The sequence below is a fragment of the Podarcis pityusensis genome (genome assembly GCF_964106645.2).
Source record: "Podarcis pityusensis genome assembly, chromosome: 1".
Lineage (NCBI taxonomy): Eukaryota > Metazoa > Chordata > Lepidosauria > Squamata > Lacertidae > Podarcis > Podarcis pityusensis.
The window spans coordinates 139530287-139546701 of record NC_138028.1 but is presented as its reverse complement, the minus strand read 5'-3'; the positions used below and the strand labels follow the sequence as shown (position 1 = coordinate 139546701).

At 43.0% G+C, this 16415-nt stretch overlaps 1 protein-coding gene across 11 annotated transcripts in view; it reads right to left on the bottom strand.

Moving 5' to 3' along the window:
• UNC80 (unc-80 homolog, NALCN channel complex subunit) overlaps positions 1-16415 on the bottom strand; it is a 176971-nt gene that overhangs the window by 56336 nt on the left and 104220 nt on the right. For 10 of the 11 annotated variants that reach the window (XM_081014940.1, XM_081014945.1, XM_081014947.1 and 7 more), the window contains 14 exons: positions 15686-15872; positions 13858-13989; positions 12449-12592; positions 10892-10992; positions 10005-10091; positions 8975-9158; positions 7701-7795; positions 6968-7057; positions 6140-6241; positions 5753-5933; positions 4383-4651; positions 3837-3971; positions 2963-3101; positions 1347-1443 (listed from right to left, as the gene is read on the bottom strand). In XM_081014940.1, the coding sequence (XP_080871066.1) occupies positions 1347-1443; positions 2963-3101; positions 3837-3971; positions 4383-4651; positions 5753-5933; positions 6140-6241; positions 6968-7057; positions 7701-7795; positions 8975-9158; positions 10005-10091; positions 10892-10992; positions 12449-12592; positions 13858-13989; positions 15686-15872 (1943 nt within the window). The remainder of the gene's footprint in view (positions 1-1346; positions 1444-2962; positions 3102-3836; positions 3972-4382; positions 4652-5752; positions 5934-6139; positions 6242-6967; positions 7058-7700; positions 7796-8974; positions 9159-10004; positions 10092-10891; positions 10993-12448; positions 12593-13857; positions 13990-15685; positions 15873-16415) is intronic. The other variant, XM_081014944.1, reaches the window with a different exon arrangement.

Sequence of the window (16415 nt, the reverse complement as noted above, 5' to 3'; positions counted from 1 at the left end):
ACAAGAGGAGCCATGTGCATATGTTGGGTGCTATGTCATGTTTACTGAAGTAGAGCAAGCAGTGCACAAGCACAATCCTAGGCATATGGTCTTCAAAGCAACTGACAGTCTGAGAAGCAAACACAACTTCAACTCCTGAACAGCTCTTCTATTCCCTAGAAATATGCACACCATTTAAAACTTTTTAAAAAGGCAACTTTGGAAAGTTGCCCATATTATACTTTTTTAAAAAGGAGACATACAGTGGTACCTCAGTTTTTGAACAGCTTAGTTCACAAACAACTTGGAATTCGTACACCGCAAAAACGGTAGTAGGTGTTCTGGTTTGAAAAACTTTTTTTGGATCCAAACATGCTCCATTCTGAGTGTTGCACTTCCATTTTGAGTGCCACACTTCTGTTGCCTGCTCTCTGGCCGCCTGGCCCGGCCTTCCCTGACTCAGTGCTGGGGTCACGGCGGCAGCAGGCAACATCCGGAATTGGAGGTGGGAGTGGTTGATGCTGCAGTGGCGGCAAAGGTGGAGGAGGGACCCAGCACCGGGCGGCAAGCGAGCGGGCAAGGGATGTCGCCACCCCCCAGGGCTGGGTCCCTCTGCCACCATTGCCACTGCAGCATCAACCGCCCGCTCCTCCGGTACCAGGTGTCACCCATGGCCGCTGCTCCAGGCCCCAGAGCAATGCTAAGCGGCTAGGCCCCAGCAGTGACTGCTGCCGCTTCCCCTCACAGGGCGTGGGGCGGCACGGGCAGGATGCAGGTGCTGCTGCTGCAGGATGAGTTCTTCAGTGAGGAGAACATGCCCAAGTGGTGGAGGCTGCTCATGCCAGCCCTGGAGAAGGTGCTGGATGGGGAGGGGAGGGATCCAGAAGGGTTGGGGGGGGAGAAGCAGCTTTAGGGGGGAGAAAGGGCTGGCGGTGGGGTGGGGAGAGAAGCCGACTGGCTCCTCAGAGTTTTTTTTGGCCTTTCCTCCCCCCCTTGAACTCCCCCTTCATGCACCTGGTGCACACTCCTCATCCCTCCAATGACAATGGGTAGATCACTGCCAGTTTTTGATACTGGGTAGTAGATTGCAGCCTGGTTTATTGCTTTCATTTTATGGATCAATGGTCTTGTTAGATAGTAAAAGTAATGTTAAATTGCTGTTTTAGGGGTTGTTTTTAAAAGTCTGGAACGGATTAATCCATTTTGCATTACTTTCTATGGGAAAGTACGCCTTGGTTTTGGAACGGACTTCCGGAATGGATTAAGTTTGGGAATCAAGGTACCACTCTCTCTCTTTCTGCTAGGCTCATGCCATCAGAGTTTTATTTGCAAATGCACTCAAACTCCAACCCCAAAACATAGGTTACCTTCTGAATGACTCAGGGGCATATGCAACAACTGTTACACATAACTTTATGGCCTCGCTGATGGAAAAAGTCAGGTCCTCGTTGCCGTAGCAGAAATCTGTAAAGGGGGGGGGAGTAGATTATAAGTTCTGTGAAATGGGGGTGACGCAATAAGGAGGAGAGATCTATTCAACAAATCAACAGCAGCCCAGTAAATTGATTACTGAACTGTAATCCGATATTCTGTGGGCTTAGCCACCCGCTCACCATGATTTCTTAGGCAAGTAATTCTCTTTCTATTGCATATCTTGATTTGTATAATAGGATTTATCCCTGAAGGTTTTTTATGATGATAATAATGGCACAAGAGTACATTTGACCTACAATGAACTTTAGCAATAGGTTTGGTTATTAACCTAAATATATTGCAGCTGGTATTGGCTGGTTAGTTAGCACATAAGTTAGCAAAATTAAATACACCCACCCACAACAGACTTTTGGCCTTAGCAATCTCCTTAGCACTGCCAGGGCAAGATGCTGCTGCAGTGAGATCAGAGCAAACAAATCCTCCCTTCCCTGCTCACTTCCTTCCTGCTAACAGTGATGGCTCCTAGGCACCATGTCCGATGTTGCATACTTCTCAGCTATCCTACTTTGAGCAGGACACTCCAGAATTACAGAAGTTATCCAGACTTCTGATTGGATCCCAGGTTGTCCTATTTTGGCTCCTGCGCTCTGGTGCAAGTTAGCTGGCTCCCATTCAGACATTGTTGGACTCTCCCATCAGCTCCAGCAAGCAGTGCTAATGGTCGGGCATGATGGCAGCTGGAGCCCAACAACATATGGAGGTTCACAAGTTCTCCATCCCTGTGCAAAATGGTTTGGAAAAGGTTTGTCAATCGGAATTGTCATGGCAGCTGAAACTGTGCATGTCAGAAGCACTTCAGCTGCTGAACAACAGTTCAGCAAGGAAACTGTTTTCTCACAAGGAAAATGCCAGCCCTTCCACTAGGCAAACTGCCTCAGGAGGTGGGCAGGCGCGGTGGCATATTGAGCCCTTGGGCCCACCACTGGTTGCCAACAAGTCCTGCTGCTGCTGCCCACCGAACAGCAAGACCTCTTGTATCCAGCTCCTGCCTTGCTCTGAGTAGGCCCTCAGAACAAGACATTTTTCCTGGAGTGACTATGAAATCACCTGTGCCACTGCTGCAGCGATGCTTACTTTTAGAGTTAAGGAGGCAGGGGGTTGAGAATGTAGAGGCTTGAAAGAAGCCTCACTGTGCTTCAGGAGGACAGGCAGGTGTTTGCTATTATGGGAGAGTTTGTGTGTATTGCAATGGGCAGGTTTTGGGAGTCTGCCCAAAACAAAGGTTGGATGAATGGACAAATTGTGGCAGACAATAACTATTGTATTTTTAATGCTTTATAAACAGTTTTGTGTACTGCCTTGGACTGCCAAAAGGCCATCTATAAATAATTATATAAATAATGTCCTTCATGCTGATAAAGTGGGGTGAACACATTGGCATTTTAAACCTAAATAAATAATAAGAGTTGAAGCTGAAGTATGTTCAAAGGTTAACAGAAAAGACATATTTATTTCATAAAAAAGCTAATTCAAAGAAACTTTGGAATACCTAATGATTTTAGAGGCTTTTCTGCTTTCACTAGTTCCAGAATGTCCAGGTTGTCAGGAGTGTCTCCTTCTAAGGACTGCAGCAGATCAAACAGGCACTGAGCCGATACGCCTTTGCTGGGTGCATTGTTTGTTGCATCCTGCATTTCAAAAAATAAATGTAATTCTGATTTTCAGGTTCCATTTACATTTTGTTACACTTACAGATGGAAGTAGCATCATATGTATATAGTGACATGTTTTACAAAAATTCTACTAGCTTGAATCCAGTACTACAGGGTGATTGTATGTTACATGTGGAAAATGGAGATCCCGCCCCCCCCCCCCAAGGTGGTCTAAACTTCTGAGAGATATACTGAACAACACTTTCCTGTGAAAGATCAGGAAGTCAGTTCCATGAGCCCCACAGCACTGTCAGGATCAGGCTGGGATTGGTAGGCCCAAGCAGAGGAGGAGGAAGAACAGACAGAGAGATGGCTGAACTGTGGGAACCTGGGTTGAAGGAGGGCAGATTACCTTTTCCGCCCCAACTTCAGCCATTTCACAGGAGAAGCGGGGATGCCAGATCATGCTTTGTGAGAGCCTCAATGGAAGTTGGGGAGTGCTTTGATCAGCCAATATGGGATGCTGAACAGGAGGTGGCAGCAACCGAACAGGAGACTGAACAGGAAGATGCAGCCCTGTCACCTAGAATTAGGTGCTGCATTTGTATATGGGAGCAGGAACCCCTCCCCCCACCCCACCCCGCAATGGAACATGCGCTTGCAAGCTTGACATTCCCACAAGATGAGAGAGTTTTGCAAGTGCGTGCACCATGAGTCATCTTTAAAATCTTGGAGGGAGGGGAAAGTTGTTGGGAATCCATTTGTACTCACAGGAAACTCCAAGAGAGGAGCCACACTGGCAAACAATTGTAGTACAAAGGGCTTACGATGTAGAATGTAAAATTGACGGCAGGCAAACTCAATTGCTTGACGGAGCTGTGGGTTGCTTTCGTAGTCAGCATATACCTGGACAGAGAGAAAACACTAAAGGTACTATTTGATTGATAGGCATGATGACCCATTGCAAAGTCACACTCTAAAATTCCACATTTCACTGTTCCTCCTGTTCATTAGATGGATGGATGGATGGATGGACAGATAATTTGGATTTCATATTTCTCTACAAAGCCACGACAATGTGGCTCGTGTCCTTAAATCATGTGAAGAACTGAAACGCTATGTTCTGAAGTGACCAAGTGCAAGGAGCAGATAAGGCCAGTGCAAGAAGCAAAATCAGCACCCTCTCTCCACATCAAGGAGCTCCAAGGCAAGTTTAACATAACAGGACTTTCCAGCTTGATCAGGGCCCTTCACAGTTGCAGAATTGACTTCATGGCTAGTTCAGGCCTGTTCATTTCTCTCTGGTGAGAGACTCACCTGGAGCATAGTGGGGAGAATCCACTGGTACCCACTGAGAGAGAAGAGGTGGTTGAAATGTACGGCTGTGTTGATGACAGTGGCAGCATATTGCCTCAACAGGGCACTGTCCTCAGGGTGCAGGATCAGGGCTCCATTGAATACGTTGAGGAAGAGCATAATTTCATCCCCCCAGGGAAATTCACTAGGCATCCCGAGAAACATCTCCTCTAGCAGTTTAATCCAGAGGCTTTTCTGAAGGGTGTCAAGGCCAAATAGCTCCTTTCCAGCTATAAGAACAAGGTGAGCAACATGAGTTTCAAACACAGCAGCTTGCCTCAAAGATGAATAAACACCTGACATTCCAAGGAAAATCTCCACTGTGAACCATTGCCTCTGCAGATATGCTGACGGTGGGTGGGGAAATGTAGTGGCTGCTTTGTTTACATATTAGATAATCAAACACACCACTAGATCCTTTAACTTACATCTTTCTGATCTGAAAATAACCTTGTTGTGGTTCGAGGACCCGACCCCCGCGATGTGAAATAAATACACAAGGACATGTGATATAAGGTTAATGGGCAAGAAAAGGCCACAACTTTATTGATTACAGCAGTGAAAAGGTATTGGCTTAGGCATTGGATGTCTAAAACAAGGGGGTTTATTCACCAGTAGGTGGAGCCTGTTGATGCTAATCCAACTATAGGCTCTCCCCTGATGTCACCGGGGGTCGTGCCATGGCCTCCCGCCAAGCAGGCATCGGACAGAGTACACGACCGCCAGATTCCTTTAACGGAATACCCAAAAATTGAAGGCATAGGCGATGGCCACACCCAGCCCTTCGACACACCACAACACATTATTCCAATGCCTAACCTACCCACCAATACCACAAAAAGTTGTGACGATTGCTACGAGGTAGGCGAAAAAAAACAAAAAGCCTAATGCCAAATGGAAAAATTCCTACCAGGCCCCCTAGACAACCAGGGCGACCAACCTAAGGTCCATAGCAAGGCCAAAGAACAAAGACCCTGAGCTAAAAGGGAGTGGAGGGTGGGTGACTTGCGACGAGAGGATGGAGAAGAATGAGGCCGAGGAGAGGCTGGCACTGCCGCAAAAGGCTGCTGAACACGCCCCCTCGAAGGCACCTGGTTGGATGCCTGCCGAGGGGGCGTGGGCACCAGCCAGGTGAGAGGAGGAGGCAGGGGGCTAATGCCCCCTGCTAGGGGCGGTGCTCGGGCTCCCGCCCACAACCACTCCCCTCTCTTCCAGGGAGGAGAGTCTTTATATTATAATAAATATTAATGTTATCAATTGGCATTTTAGTGTACTCAGTCAGCAAAACAGAGCTACTGGAGTTGCAGCCAAAGGCTTTCTCCTTGTAGTACCTTGTGGATCACTGAAGAGTGAGAACTCAGCATCAATGGCGCTGCGAGGGAAAGAGGGCAAGCGGAGAAGGTCTTCTTGCAACAGAGACACATGAGACTGTTTGTGAGCAACGGGGATCTTCTGGGTCAGAGAAATGAGGAACAGAACCCGACCCACTTCTTCAAGCTTGCGTGTGAACACCTGGTAAAACAGCCAAAGAAAGAGTCTGAAATTATGTATGCACACATAAAATGTATACATTGACACAGGAACACTAGTGTCCAAAAACACACCCACAATTAGGTCTTGAATCTGACACCTAGTTAACAGATGCTTTGCTCCACTTATACCCCTAGCCTAAAGCAAGTAATAATAGATGCACAGCTATTGGCAGGGGGACAGAATACCTGTTTCTGAATGAGTTCTTGGCCCCTTTCTGGGTTCATGTGTACCAAATTCAACTGGGGAGATACTGATCTTCGAAATGGATAAATATCACGGACATAGGTCTGAAGTGGAATGGGGGGGGAAAAGAAATATATTTTACCAATAAAATAATGCAATTTTAATCACAGCAGTAATAATGAATGTTCTTTAGTAGTAGCTGAATGCTGTGCTATCTGTGGTTACTCATCTAATGTCTGTGCATTAAAAACAACAACAACACCTAGGTGAATCATCCATGTTTCTGACTCTAAAACTGGATGAATGCTCTTTACTCCAAAATTTTAAAATTGCACGACAAAATATTTCTTGTAACACATCTTTTTCCAAGATGGTGCAATCTACATAGAAAAGCACAGTTGTCAATAGCAATGAAGGGGAGGCGGGTGGCGCTGTGGGTTAAACCACAGAGCCTAGGACCTGCTGATCAGAAGGTCGGCGGTTCAAATCCCCGCAACGGGGTGAGCTCTCGTTGCTCAGTCCCTGCTCCTGCCAACCTAGCAGTTTGAAAGGACGTCAAAGTGCAAGTAGATAAATAGGTACCGCTCCGGCGGGAAGGTAAACGGTGTTTCCGTGTGCTGCTCTGGTTCGCCATAAGCGGCTTAGTCATGCTGGCCACATGACCTGGAAGCTGTCTGTGGACAAACGCCGGCTCCCTCGGCCAGTAAAGCGAGATGAGCGCCGCAACCCCAGAGTCGGTCACGACTGGACCTAATGGTCAGGGGTCCCTTTACCTTTACCTTTACAATAGCAATGAATGCATGAAATCAGCTCACAAAACATTGTCTCACCTTATTATAATGAATAAGATTCCATCGTTTATCCATTAAGAAATAGTTGGAAGATTGGGATTCAGATATGTTAAAAAATTCCAAACACTCCTGAAATGGAAAGAAATAAGCAACAGCTGTTATCTTTTGAGCAAATCATATAGGACATAATTTAAAATATATTATTTGGGTTCCAGAATACTTTTTCATTCAAGAAAGCTATCTATTTTAGACTCTAAATTCCTCCTGCGATCACATCTCATCTCTATAAACCACTGCCTGTAGAAAGGGGGATTTTAAAAACTGCATAGTTTTTCAAGAGGATGAAAGTATTTGCTTCAGATCTGAAATACTGGAGATTCTTTTTAAAAAGTTATATTAACTGATGTAATTCTGCAAGTATTTTATTGGTCATTCTTGTGAATATAAGGCACAAGTAGGGTGGTAGCTGGGAATCCCTTCATGTCCTTAAACAATTCCTTCTGCTTAGGATAAGAGCTGCCTGGTTTCAGCCATGTTGGCATGTTAATGTTGAATACAATTTTCTTTTATTTACTCTATTTCTTTGCCCCATACACTGGAGGAAAATCATGCTTTTACAAGTCCAGTCTTTACACATCTAAGTTGACACCGGGACAAATAATTCACAGAAAAATGAAGCTTCATATTTCATTACTTCCATAATACTGGTGGATTTGAAAATATAGGCATCAAAACATTGTTCTGAATTGTTTTAATAAAATAGTATTCAGACCTTTAACAGAGCTTCAAACTGAGTGTCCTCATGGACTGGTAACTGAGTTGGGATATCACATTCATTTTGCCCATGAACTACAAGGGTCTTGGTGCCTACAAAAAATATAATATAATATTGTCCTAATATAATTAGTATAATACAACGTCCAATGTAATTAGTATAATTTAATATCCTAATATACTATACCAGACTACAAAAGACCAACACTACTGGTAATATTAACCCTTGCATACATGGTTGTTAGAAAAAGAAAAAGGGGGGGGGAATAAAGTACTATTTCAAAGCCACTGTTCAGTGTCTATATTTCAGTTTATATTTATATCCTGCCCTTTCTCCACAGAACCCATGGAACTATACATGCCCCCCCCATGTTATTCTCACAAGAACCCTGTGAAATATAGATGCTTTAGTTGAGATTATTGCATTGCAGGGGGTTAAGACTAGATGACCCTCAGAGTCTCTTCCAACTCTACAATTCTATAGGTAGGTTAGGCTTAGAGAGAATGATTGGCTCCAAGTCACACAGTGTGTTTCATGGCTAACTGTGACACAATGCTGGCTCTATTGTGTAGACAGCAATCTTTTGTTCAGAGACATCAACAGCTAGGAAGTGTTTGTGGTTAATATTTTATGAATCCTCAGGGGATACTCTAAGAAAAATAATAATATTTGAGAACTTGGGGGGGGGTGTTAAAAAGGATGATTTTTGGATCAGTGTCTTTGTTTGTTCACACTACAGCAGACACGGCTAACAGAGAACTCACAAGGACATACTGTATATTGCAACCCATGGTTATTTCTGGCAGGAATCCAGCATACAAGCTTTGAAGGTTGGTGAGTCTTTGTGTGTCATGCAGGACACTGCAATAAAATGTCGTTTTTGCAGATGGGTACCAGTTCTCCAAATGTTGTGGCTGATACACCCGCTCTGGTCAACCCCCCCCAGTGGAGCTGGAAGAGGGTGGGGAAGTGGCCTGATCAGCCAAAGAGAGTGCCCATCACTGACCTACCAAGTCCTTTGTGGGGGCATATTTAGTTTAGTTTAGCTTTTAAATTATTATTAATAATAATTGTATTTTAAAACCCTACTTTAAATTTTAAAACTGGAAATTAATTTTTTAAGAGAATTGACTTTGAATTGTTTAATTAAAAGGAGACCATCAAAAATAATGAGAAAGAAACACAGCAGTGCTGCAGCAGCAAAAAGTAAATATAAGAAGCAAATTCGGCTAAAAGGCCCCCGTCTATGTACTGTATAGTGAATTCCATACCAGGCATTGAGGCAGTAACCAGAAGCTTCACTTCGCATTGTTCCTTCTTCATAGTCTGTTTGAGATCCTTGAAGAATAGTCCTTCTACATATCCTACAACTTCCCACAGGAAAGTCAGAGTCGCGGAAATAGCATCCATGCCCCACTCACATGGCGTGCGCACAAAATACATGATCAGTCCCACCTATGAATCACAAAGATACAGGCTGCATTTGGCTTAGTTCTGCAAAGAGCACCAGTTAGGCACATATTAGCCCTGCTCTAGAGATCCTCAGTTTCAAAGTATAATGTATTGCACTTTGGAACTCCCTGCCTATTGAGATCAAGCAGGCGTCTTCACTGTATTCTTTTTGGCGCCTGCTATGAAACTTTCTTATTTTATAGCAGGCCTACCAGATGCTTAGAAAGCTGAGGTAATTTTAATCTATTTTAGAATTTTAACTTGTTTTCTCAGTTTTATTATTTTTCTCAATTTTATTATTTTACCTTTTCGTAAATTGCTTTGAGGATTTTTACAATCAAGCAGTGTATAAACAAAAAAATAATAATGAATGTGAAGTCCCCTCAGGGAACACGTGTTGCTGCTTGAAAGAGCCTCTTGACTGAGTCTTCCCATCTAGTTTTCTATATGCTGTGATTCAGTCAAGAGAAAGAGTTCTAACTTGCCCCTAGCCTGATGAGTGAGATTCATGTAGCTATGAAGACTTTGTCTGACTAGCAACAGCAGTGACCCTGTTCTTTCACAAACTTTTGAATCTTTAGTGATCATCTCTCAGTAATGTTAAATCATATTTCAGGTCCACTTTGTTTTGATTCCTGTATTTCTATTTCTTAGTCACAGGACTATGGGCATCAGAACCAACACCACAATATCAGCCAACTGTATTTTGCCTTTATTACACTTTGGGAACACCCAGCAAGTCTTTTCTTGGGTTTAGGGAGGTGCAAATCAGACCAGTGTTTATATTTTGGAGAAATGTGTAAATAATGGTTACAGTTTTGGCTCTGCAAGGGACTCAGAACAGCTTACCAAGTAATTAAATAGAATATGGGATGTCTGGGCAGGGAAGTCTCCAATGTTGAGCAGAAGTTTCCTCAACATGTACATCAACTCATCCTAGAATAAGAGCAGAATTTGCTTTTCAGCTTTCTTACTTTCTTCTCAAAATTTAACTCACTTTTACTCTTTTCATCAAAAAGGATCCACTCCACAAATACATATGAATACCTTCCATTGGTTAACTTCATGGCTTCTACTAGGATAAATTATTGTACCCAACTTCCACCCCTGCCAGCTGGACAGGCTTCCCAGTCATTCACTTTCATGTTAACTAAACTGGAAATCCATAAAACCTGGAATGAAGGTACAGCTATGTACCCTAGTCTTGTCTCAAAGTGTTTGGGGCATTTAAAAAAATAATAAATAAATGTATTTGATACTAGTATCAACACATAAAAGTTAAAACCTTCATATGAAGGTAACATTTCTCTAAGATAAATATGTTTTCAAAAGGCAGAATATGAGGTTTGACCAGGGCTTTTTTCCAGCCAGAACTCAGTTCCAACACCTCTCAGGTGGGCACCATTGTTTTTCTAAGAGAACAAGGGAGGTGTTCATGGTGAGTTCCAGCAGCTCTTTTTCTAGAAAAATAGCAATGGGTTTAACCATTGGTCATAGCTCAGTGACAAAGAGTTGCTTATGAAACAGCTACTGAACTCCATATTTCATTAACATGTTCAAATAAACCTGAAAGCTGTGAGTTTCACTAATAAAATTATTTCCCAGAAGTTCCCCAGCCATCCTTGTTTCAAAGGTATCTTCTTATGTACCCATTGACAATATAACATTACAAAGACATACAAGAAGTTCCACTGGTACATTAATTTTAATTGTATACTAGAAAACAGAGTCTCTACCTGTCGATTGCTGATCGTAAGTTTCTCCAGAAAATGCCGAAGAACTGTAGAAGGATCTTCAATGAGACAGTTCCACAGGACTTGCTGAGCCACGGCACTCACTGCACAAGACAAAAGGAGAGGGCTAGTCTGGGCCCCATTTCAGGAAAAAGTAAATGTCACATGGCAATAACTAATGGTTCACATTTTTTTCTTTAGCTAGGCCAGGTCCCACCTAGCCTTGTGAGTCTAAAATCAACTTGATTTTTTAGTTTACTTCTCTCTTCTGCACATAACCAATTCTTTGTGTTTATTTTAAATTATGAGCCATCTGATGGCACCTTTCCATGCAAAACTTAAGTTGCTTCCCAATAAAGATCTTTAGAACAGCTGAGGCATTGCTATTCTACAACTGCCTGAAGTGGAAGTTCCACATTTGCAGTGCAATTCTATACAGGTCTACTTGGAAATAAGTCCCACTAAATATAACAGAATTTACTTCTGTTATATAATACAGGACTGTTATGTTATATTAGGACTGCAGCCTTATAGTACTACATTATATAGTGATATCTTTGCTATGGCAATGATCCTTCTACAATATTTTACTTTTACTTAATTACTGCTTATTTAGTGAAATATGGAACCTGGAAATAGGAAACTTTTGAATACAGTAACAGTAGTCCTAAAAACTTCAAAAGCACACTAAGTGCTAGGAATCAAGGAGGCAAATACATGCTCCAGTTACAACATGAGAAAATGATACTTTAAATGGCTGTTATGCCCTAACAATCCATTTATGGAACCAACCGTGGGATTATATAAAATTTATTCCTGTAAATTGCTTCAGTTATTTTGTAGAATGCAACAAATCAATTGACCTAATTCAGGCAATAAAACAAACCCCTCTGCCTATAACAGAAAGATAAGGATTTCTCTACCAGCTAGATCCTGATTTTAAGTGCTAAAAAGAGGGTGAATGCTTTAAGAGTTTTAGGCTGCAATCCTACTTTCCAGATAGTCTCCTTTAAAAAAACAAACAAAAAACCCACAACCATTCCTTTTTGATATGGAGGAAAGCTAACAACATAAACACCACCAGAAAATAAAATAAAAACTCTCCCCCCTCTTTTCCACTGGTGGGGATGAGTGTGAGGGGAGAAAGAAGAGCTTTTCAATTCTTTGGGTTTTTTTTTTGGGGGGGGGGGGGAGTTTCCTCCTGGATTGTTAGCAGGCTCTGAATCAATAGCTGAGCTCTAAGTGTAAAGATACCAGTGAAGCTGAAAAGAGTTTGCTGGTTTGTGTGAGGGCTTGTCCTCATTTCTTATTGGTTATGAGGGAGAGAGCAAACAAAGCAGGAGATAAGGTGCCTGCAAATTATCTGCAAATTATCGGTAAGGTGCCCCCTGGGAAGCTGTTAAGTCTCCCCCTTTTGTTCACCAGTATGTTGCCTTGTTGAAACACTTATCACGATGTTATTTCAATACCGGAACGATATGGCAATTTATCGCACAGCCCAAATTACTGCACTGTCACATTCATTTTAATTATTCTAAAAACCCTTAAAACTAAAAACACCTGCTACTCCATCTTCCCGGACTTCTCCATCTTCCATTAAGTGGACAATAGGGAGCACAGCTGCACAAATACATGCTGGGAAGACTGCCTGTGGGGGTTGGGGCACATGATGATTTGGTGTGTGCTCTGTCGTGTGTTCCTCATCTAGGGGGGAAAACAAACAGATATAGTGTAAATGGAGTCCCGCTTAATAATGAGTCTGTTTCCCATAAGAAAACATTGCAAATATGGAAACAGAAACACATTCCCAAACTGCAATCTAATCCAGCACTGACTGCAAGTTAATTCAAGCATTCAAAAAGGAGAAGGGAGTTTGAAAGCATGGCGAGATCTTAAGAGCCCCCACATACATAAATTATACATAAATATAATTGAACCTTGTCACTCCTTCGACTGAAACCATATACAGTGGTAGCTCGGTTTAAGAACAGCCTTGTTTACGAACTATTTGGTTTACGAAATCCGCAAAACTGGAAGTAGTGTCCCAGTTTGCGAACTTTACCTCGGTCTAAGAATGGAATCCGAACGGTGGAAGGGCACCGGCAGCTGGAGGCATCCTTAGGGAAAGCGCGCCTGGGTTTAAGAATGGTTTCGGTTTAAGAACGGACTTCCGGAACAGATTAAGTTCGTAAACCGAGGTACCACTGTACCTTAGATACCTGAAGGAGCATGATCTGCTATACAGACCTGCCAGTGTGTTAAGATCTATGAAAGAAGCCCTCATGGTAAGTTACCCTACTACATAGTAAACTGAGGGAGGGCCTTCTTGGTGACGGTGCATCAATTATGGAATTCCCTTCCCTGAAGGGAAATCCAGCTGGTTCTGACTCCTGTGAGGCTTAGGAACCAGCTAAAGAATCACACTTTTGCTTTGGCATTTGCAGGATATTTGGGCCTGTTTATTCTTATTATTTTAGTTTTTTTCTGACTGTTGAGAGTAATGTAATATATTGATTCCTCCTGTCTTACTACATACTACATTTTATGTAAGCCACTCTGGGACTGCTATCACAATACACAATGGGTTTTAAATAAAATAAAAATAAATGAAATCCCTGATTCAAGCTATAAGCAAAGCCAAATGTATGTAACAGACAAAGCAGCTCCACCAGGCTCTTCCCTCCCATCACCTGTCACCTGACATGACCCATTCCATCAGGCTGCAGTGACTGAGGGGAGGGATTGATGGGAAGCAGAGTCATTCCTTTGGCCCTGCTGAGAAACCAGCTCCATTGGGCTCCTTCTCTGCCAGAACCAGTCATGTAACTTTAACGACTGGTCCCTGAGATGGTTTGCTTTTCCTCTGGGAGGAAGAAGGTATAAATGCTTTGAATAAATACATAATCAATGCAAGAAAGAATCTATGGCATTTAACAAGACGATCAATATCCAGTCTTAAACTGCATTACCTTCAGCACTGACTGCTGAACGCACTGACCAAACTGAGCCACGGCGGAAGGAGTAGTTCCTGTGAGATGTGCTGGAGGTGCAGGATGGGCTTACAGAGAGACGGCGGGACGCCAGGTTGGCAACTTCTTCTACTGACGGAACAAATAGTAGATGTAAATTTTGGTTTCTAAATCCCAGTCCTATGCTGGTCTACTGGCCACAGTGATCCATGCGATGGTCACCTCCAGGCTTGACTACTGTAATTCGCTCTACGTGGGGCTGCCCTTGAAGCTGTCCCAGAAACTCCAGCTGGTGCAGAATGCTGCAGCGAGGCTCCTCACGGGGTCTCTGCCATGGGAGCATATTCACCCAGTGCTTTTCCAGCTGCACTGGCTCCCGGTGGAGTACAGGGTCAGATTTAAGGTCTGCTTTTGACCTTTAAAGCCCTTCACGGCCTAGGACCCTCGTACCTACGAGACCGCCTCTCCCGGTATGCCCCACGGAGAGCCTCAAGGTCCATAAATAGCAACACCCTAGTGGTCCCGGGCCCTAAGGAAGTTAGATTAGCTTCAAACAGAGCCAGGGCCTTTTCAACACTGGCTCCGGCCTGGTGGAACGCTCTATCTCATGAGACCAGGGCCCTGCAGGATCTGATTTCTTTCTGCAGGGCCTGTAAAACAGAGTTGTTCCGCCTGGCCTTTGGCTTGGAGCCAATTTGATTCCCTCCCCCTCTTTCTATTTTTCTTTTCCTTTCTCCTCCTGCGATGAGGCTACATTTTAATATTTTAATATTTCAATATTTTAATGTTGTATTTTAATTTTGTTTTTAAGTTGTATTCATTCAACTTGTTTTTATTATTGCTTGTTAGCTGCCCTGAGCCCGGCCTTGGCTGGGGAGGGCAGGGTATAAATAAAAATTATTATTATTATTACTACTGTAATGACCTATCTCAACAGTGAAAAACTCAAGTCAGACTTTTATTCCAAGTTGTTAACAATTGTTAGCGACTGAATGCTTTTTAAACAACCAGACTGCTGGGAGGAGCACAGAGAGAAGAAACACCATGGTGCACCTATAGCAGCAAAACCAGATGCCTTCATCTGCCCCAGCTGCAACAAGACAAGCCTCAGTCTCCAAAGCAGGCACTGTAACTCTCCGAAGGTTTGACTTCAACCCTGGAGATAAATGGATGCCAGCTGGCAACAACATCCAGGTGGTTCCCAAGCCAGATCAAGATCGCACTGAGGACAGTTCTGATCCAGATTGGGGATTGGGCACGGCTTCTATTTGCTTCAGGAGGAAACTCCCATTGTCACCATCTTCCATATAACACCCCCCTCAGTCCTCAAACAACTGAATCTGAGCTTCTCCTGTCTTCTTTTGGGGTTATGCAGTTTCCTGGAGTGTCAATCCTGTCAAGGCTGCGAGAGTACCTTGCTGCCAACCCTGAATATTTAAAGACTATTGTCATATGCTACTTACTGACAAACACTTTCCCCACTCCATTTTTAATAAGCAAGGGCAATTACTTTAAGAAAAAAATAGCTACATCAATCCTGTTTAAAGTAATATAAGGAAATGAGGACTGTTCTAGTCTTCTTGTGCTAATTTCACAACAAACCTTGAAAAAGCTCTCAGTCTTTTTTGTGGTTACTTCAACAGGTGACAATGCTAATAAATTGTGCTCAAAGCAACTAAGTGCTGCTCCTACTTCTAATCATCAATTGAATCAACACTTGCTCCCTTGTAACCTTGAATTATCTCTACTGCAATAAAATCTTGAGCAATTTATGAAGATTATATTACATCCCCAGTACATTTGCCTTATCAGACTCTAGTAATCACACCTTCCTCTTCCTGCTCCACGCTTGGGGAACAGCTGGGCTCATAGCAAGCTTCCTGGGTGATGGGGATAGCAGTGATCAGACTAGCTTCTCGGCCCAGACGTTTTTTCTCTTCTTCCTGCTGCAGATTCTTGAGAATATGTTCTGCTCGCTGATGAGAACGTGACACTGCCCGGGCTGAAAATGACTTCTGTAAGCAAACCATTGGGTAGGAGGCAGGCTATGTGAATGAGTTTGCTTGGGTTTTATACAGCACATTTTTTATTTATCATCCATCCATCCACATTTTGCAGTTTATGAGTATTCTGATTAAGTTTTTAACATGGACATAATTTACTAACAACCTTAATAACCTATGGAAACATTCGAAGCAATTTGTTAATAGAGACTACGTACATCAGAAATGTAGCCAGTTCACACTATGTCTACTACATGTGGTATATTACAACAATCTAATGCAACTTTACATGGAAGTAGGCGCCATGGTATTGGTTTATAAATCACAGCACTGCTGCCTGCATTGCATGCAGAGATGCTGTATTGTATTGTCTCCCATGATTGTTTGTTATGGGGTGGTTCAACTAGTACTTGTGAATGGTGCTTGCTGTCAAAGAGAGGTTCCAGGCTCAAATCAAGGTGAAGGTTATTCCTTCTATAAAGCCCTCTAGAGCATTTTATCTCCTCCTATAAAGCCCTCTAGAGCATTTTATCACACTGACTGAAATCACTAAGG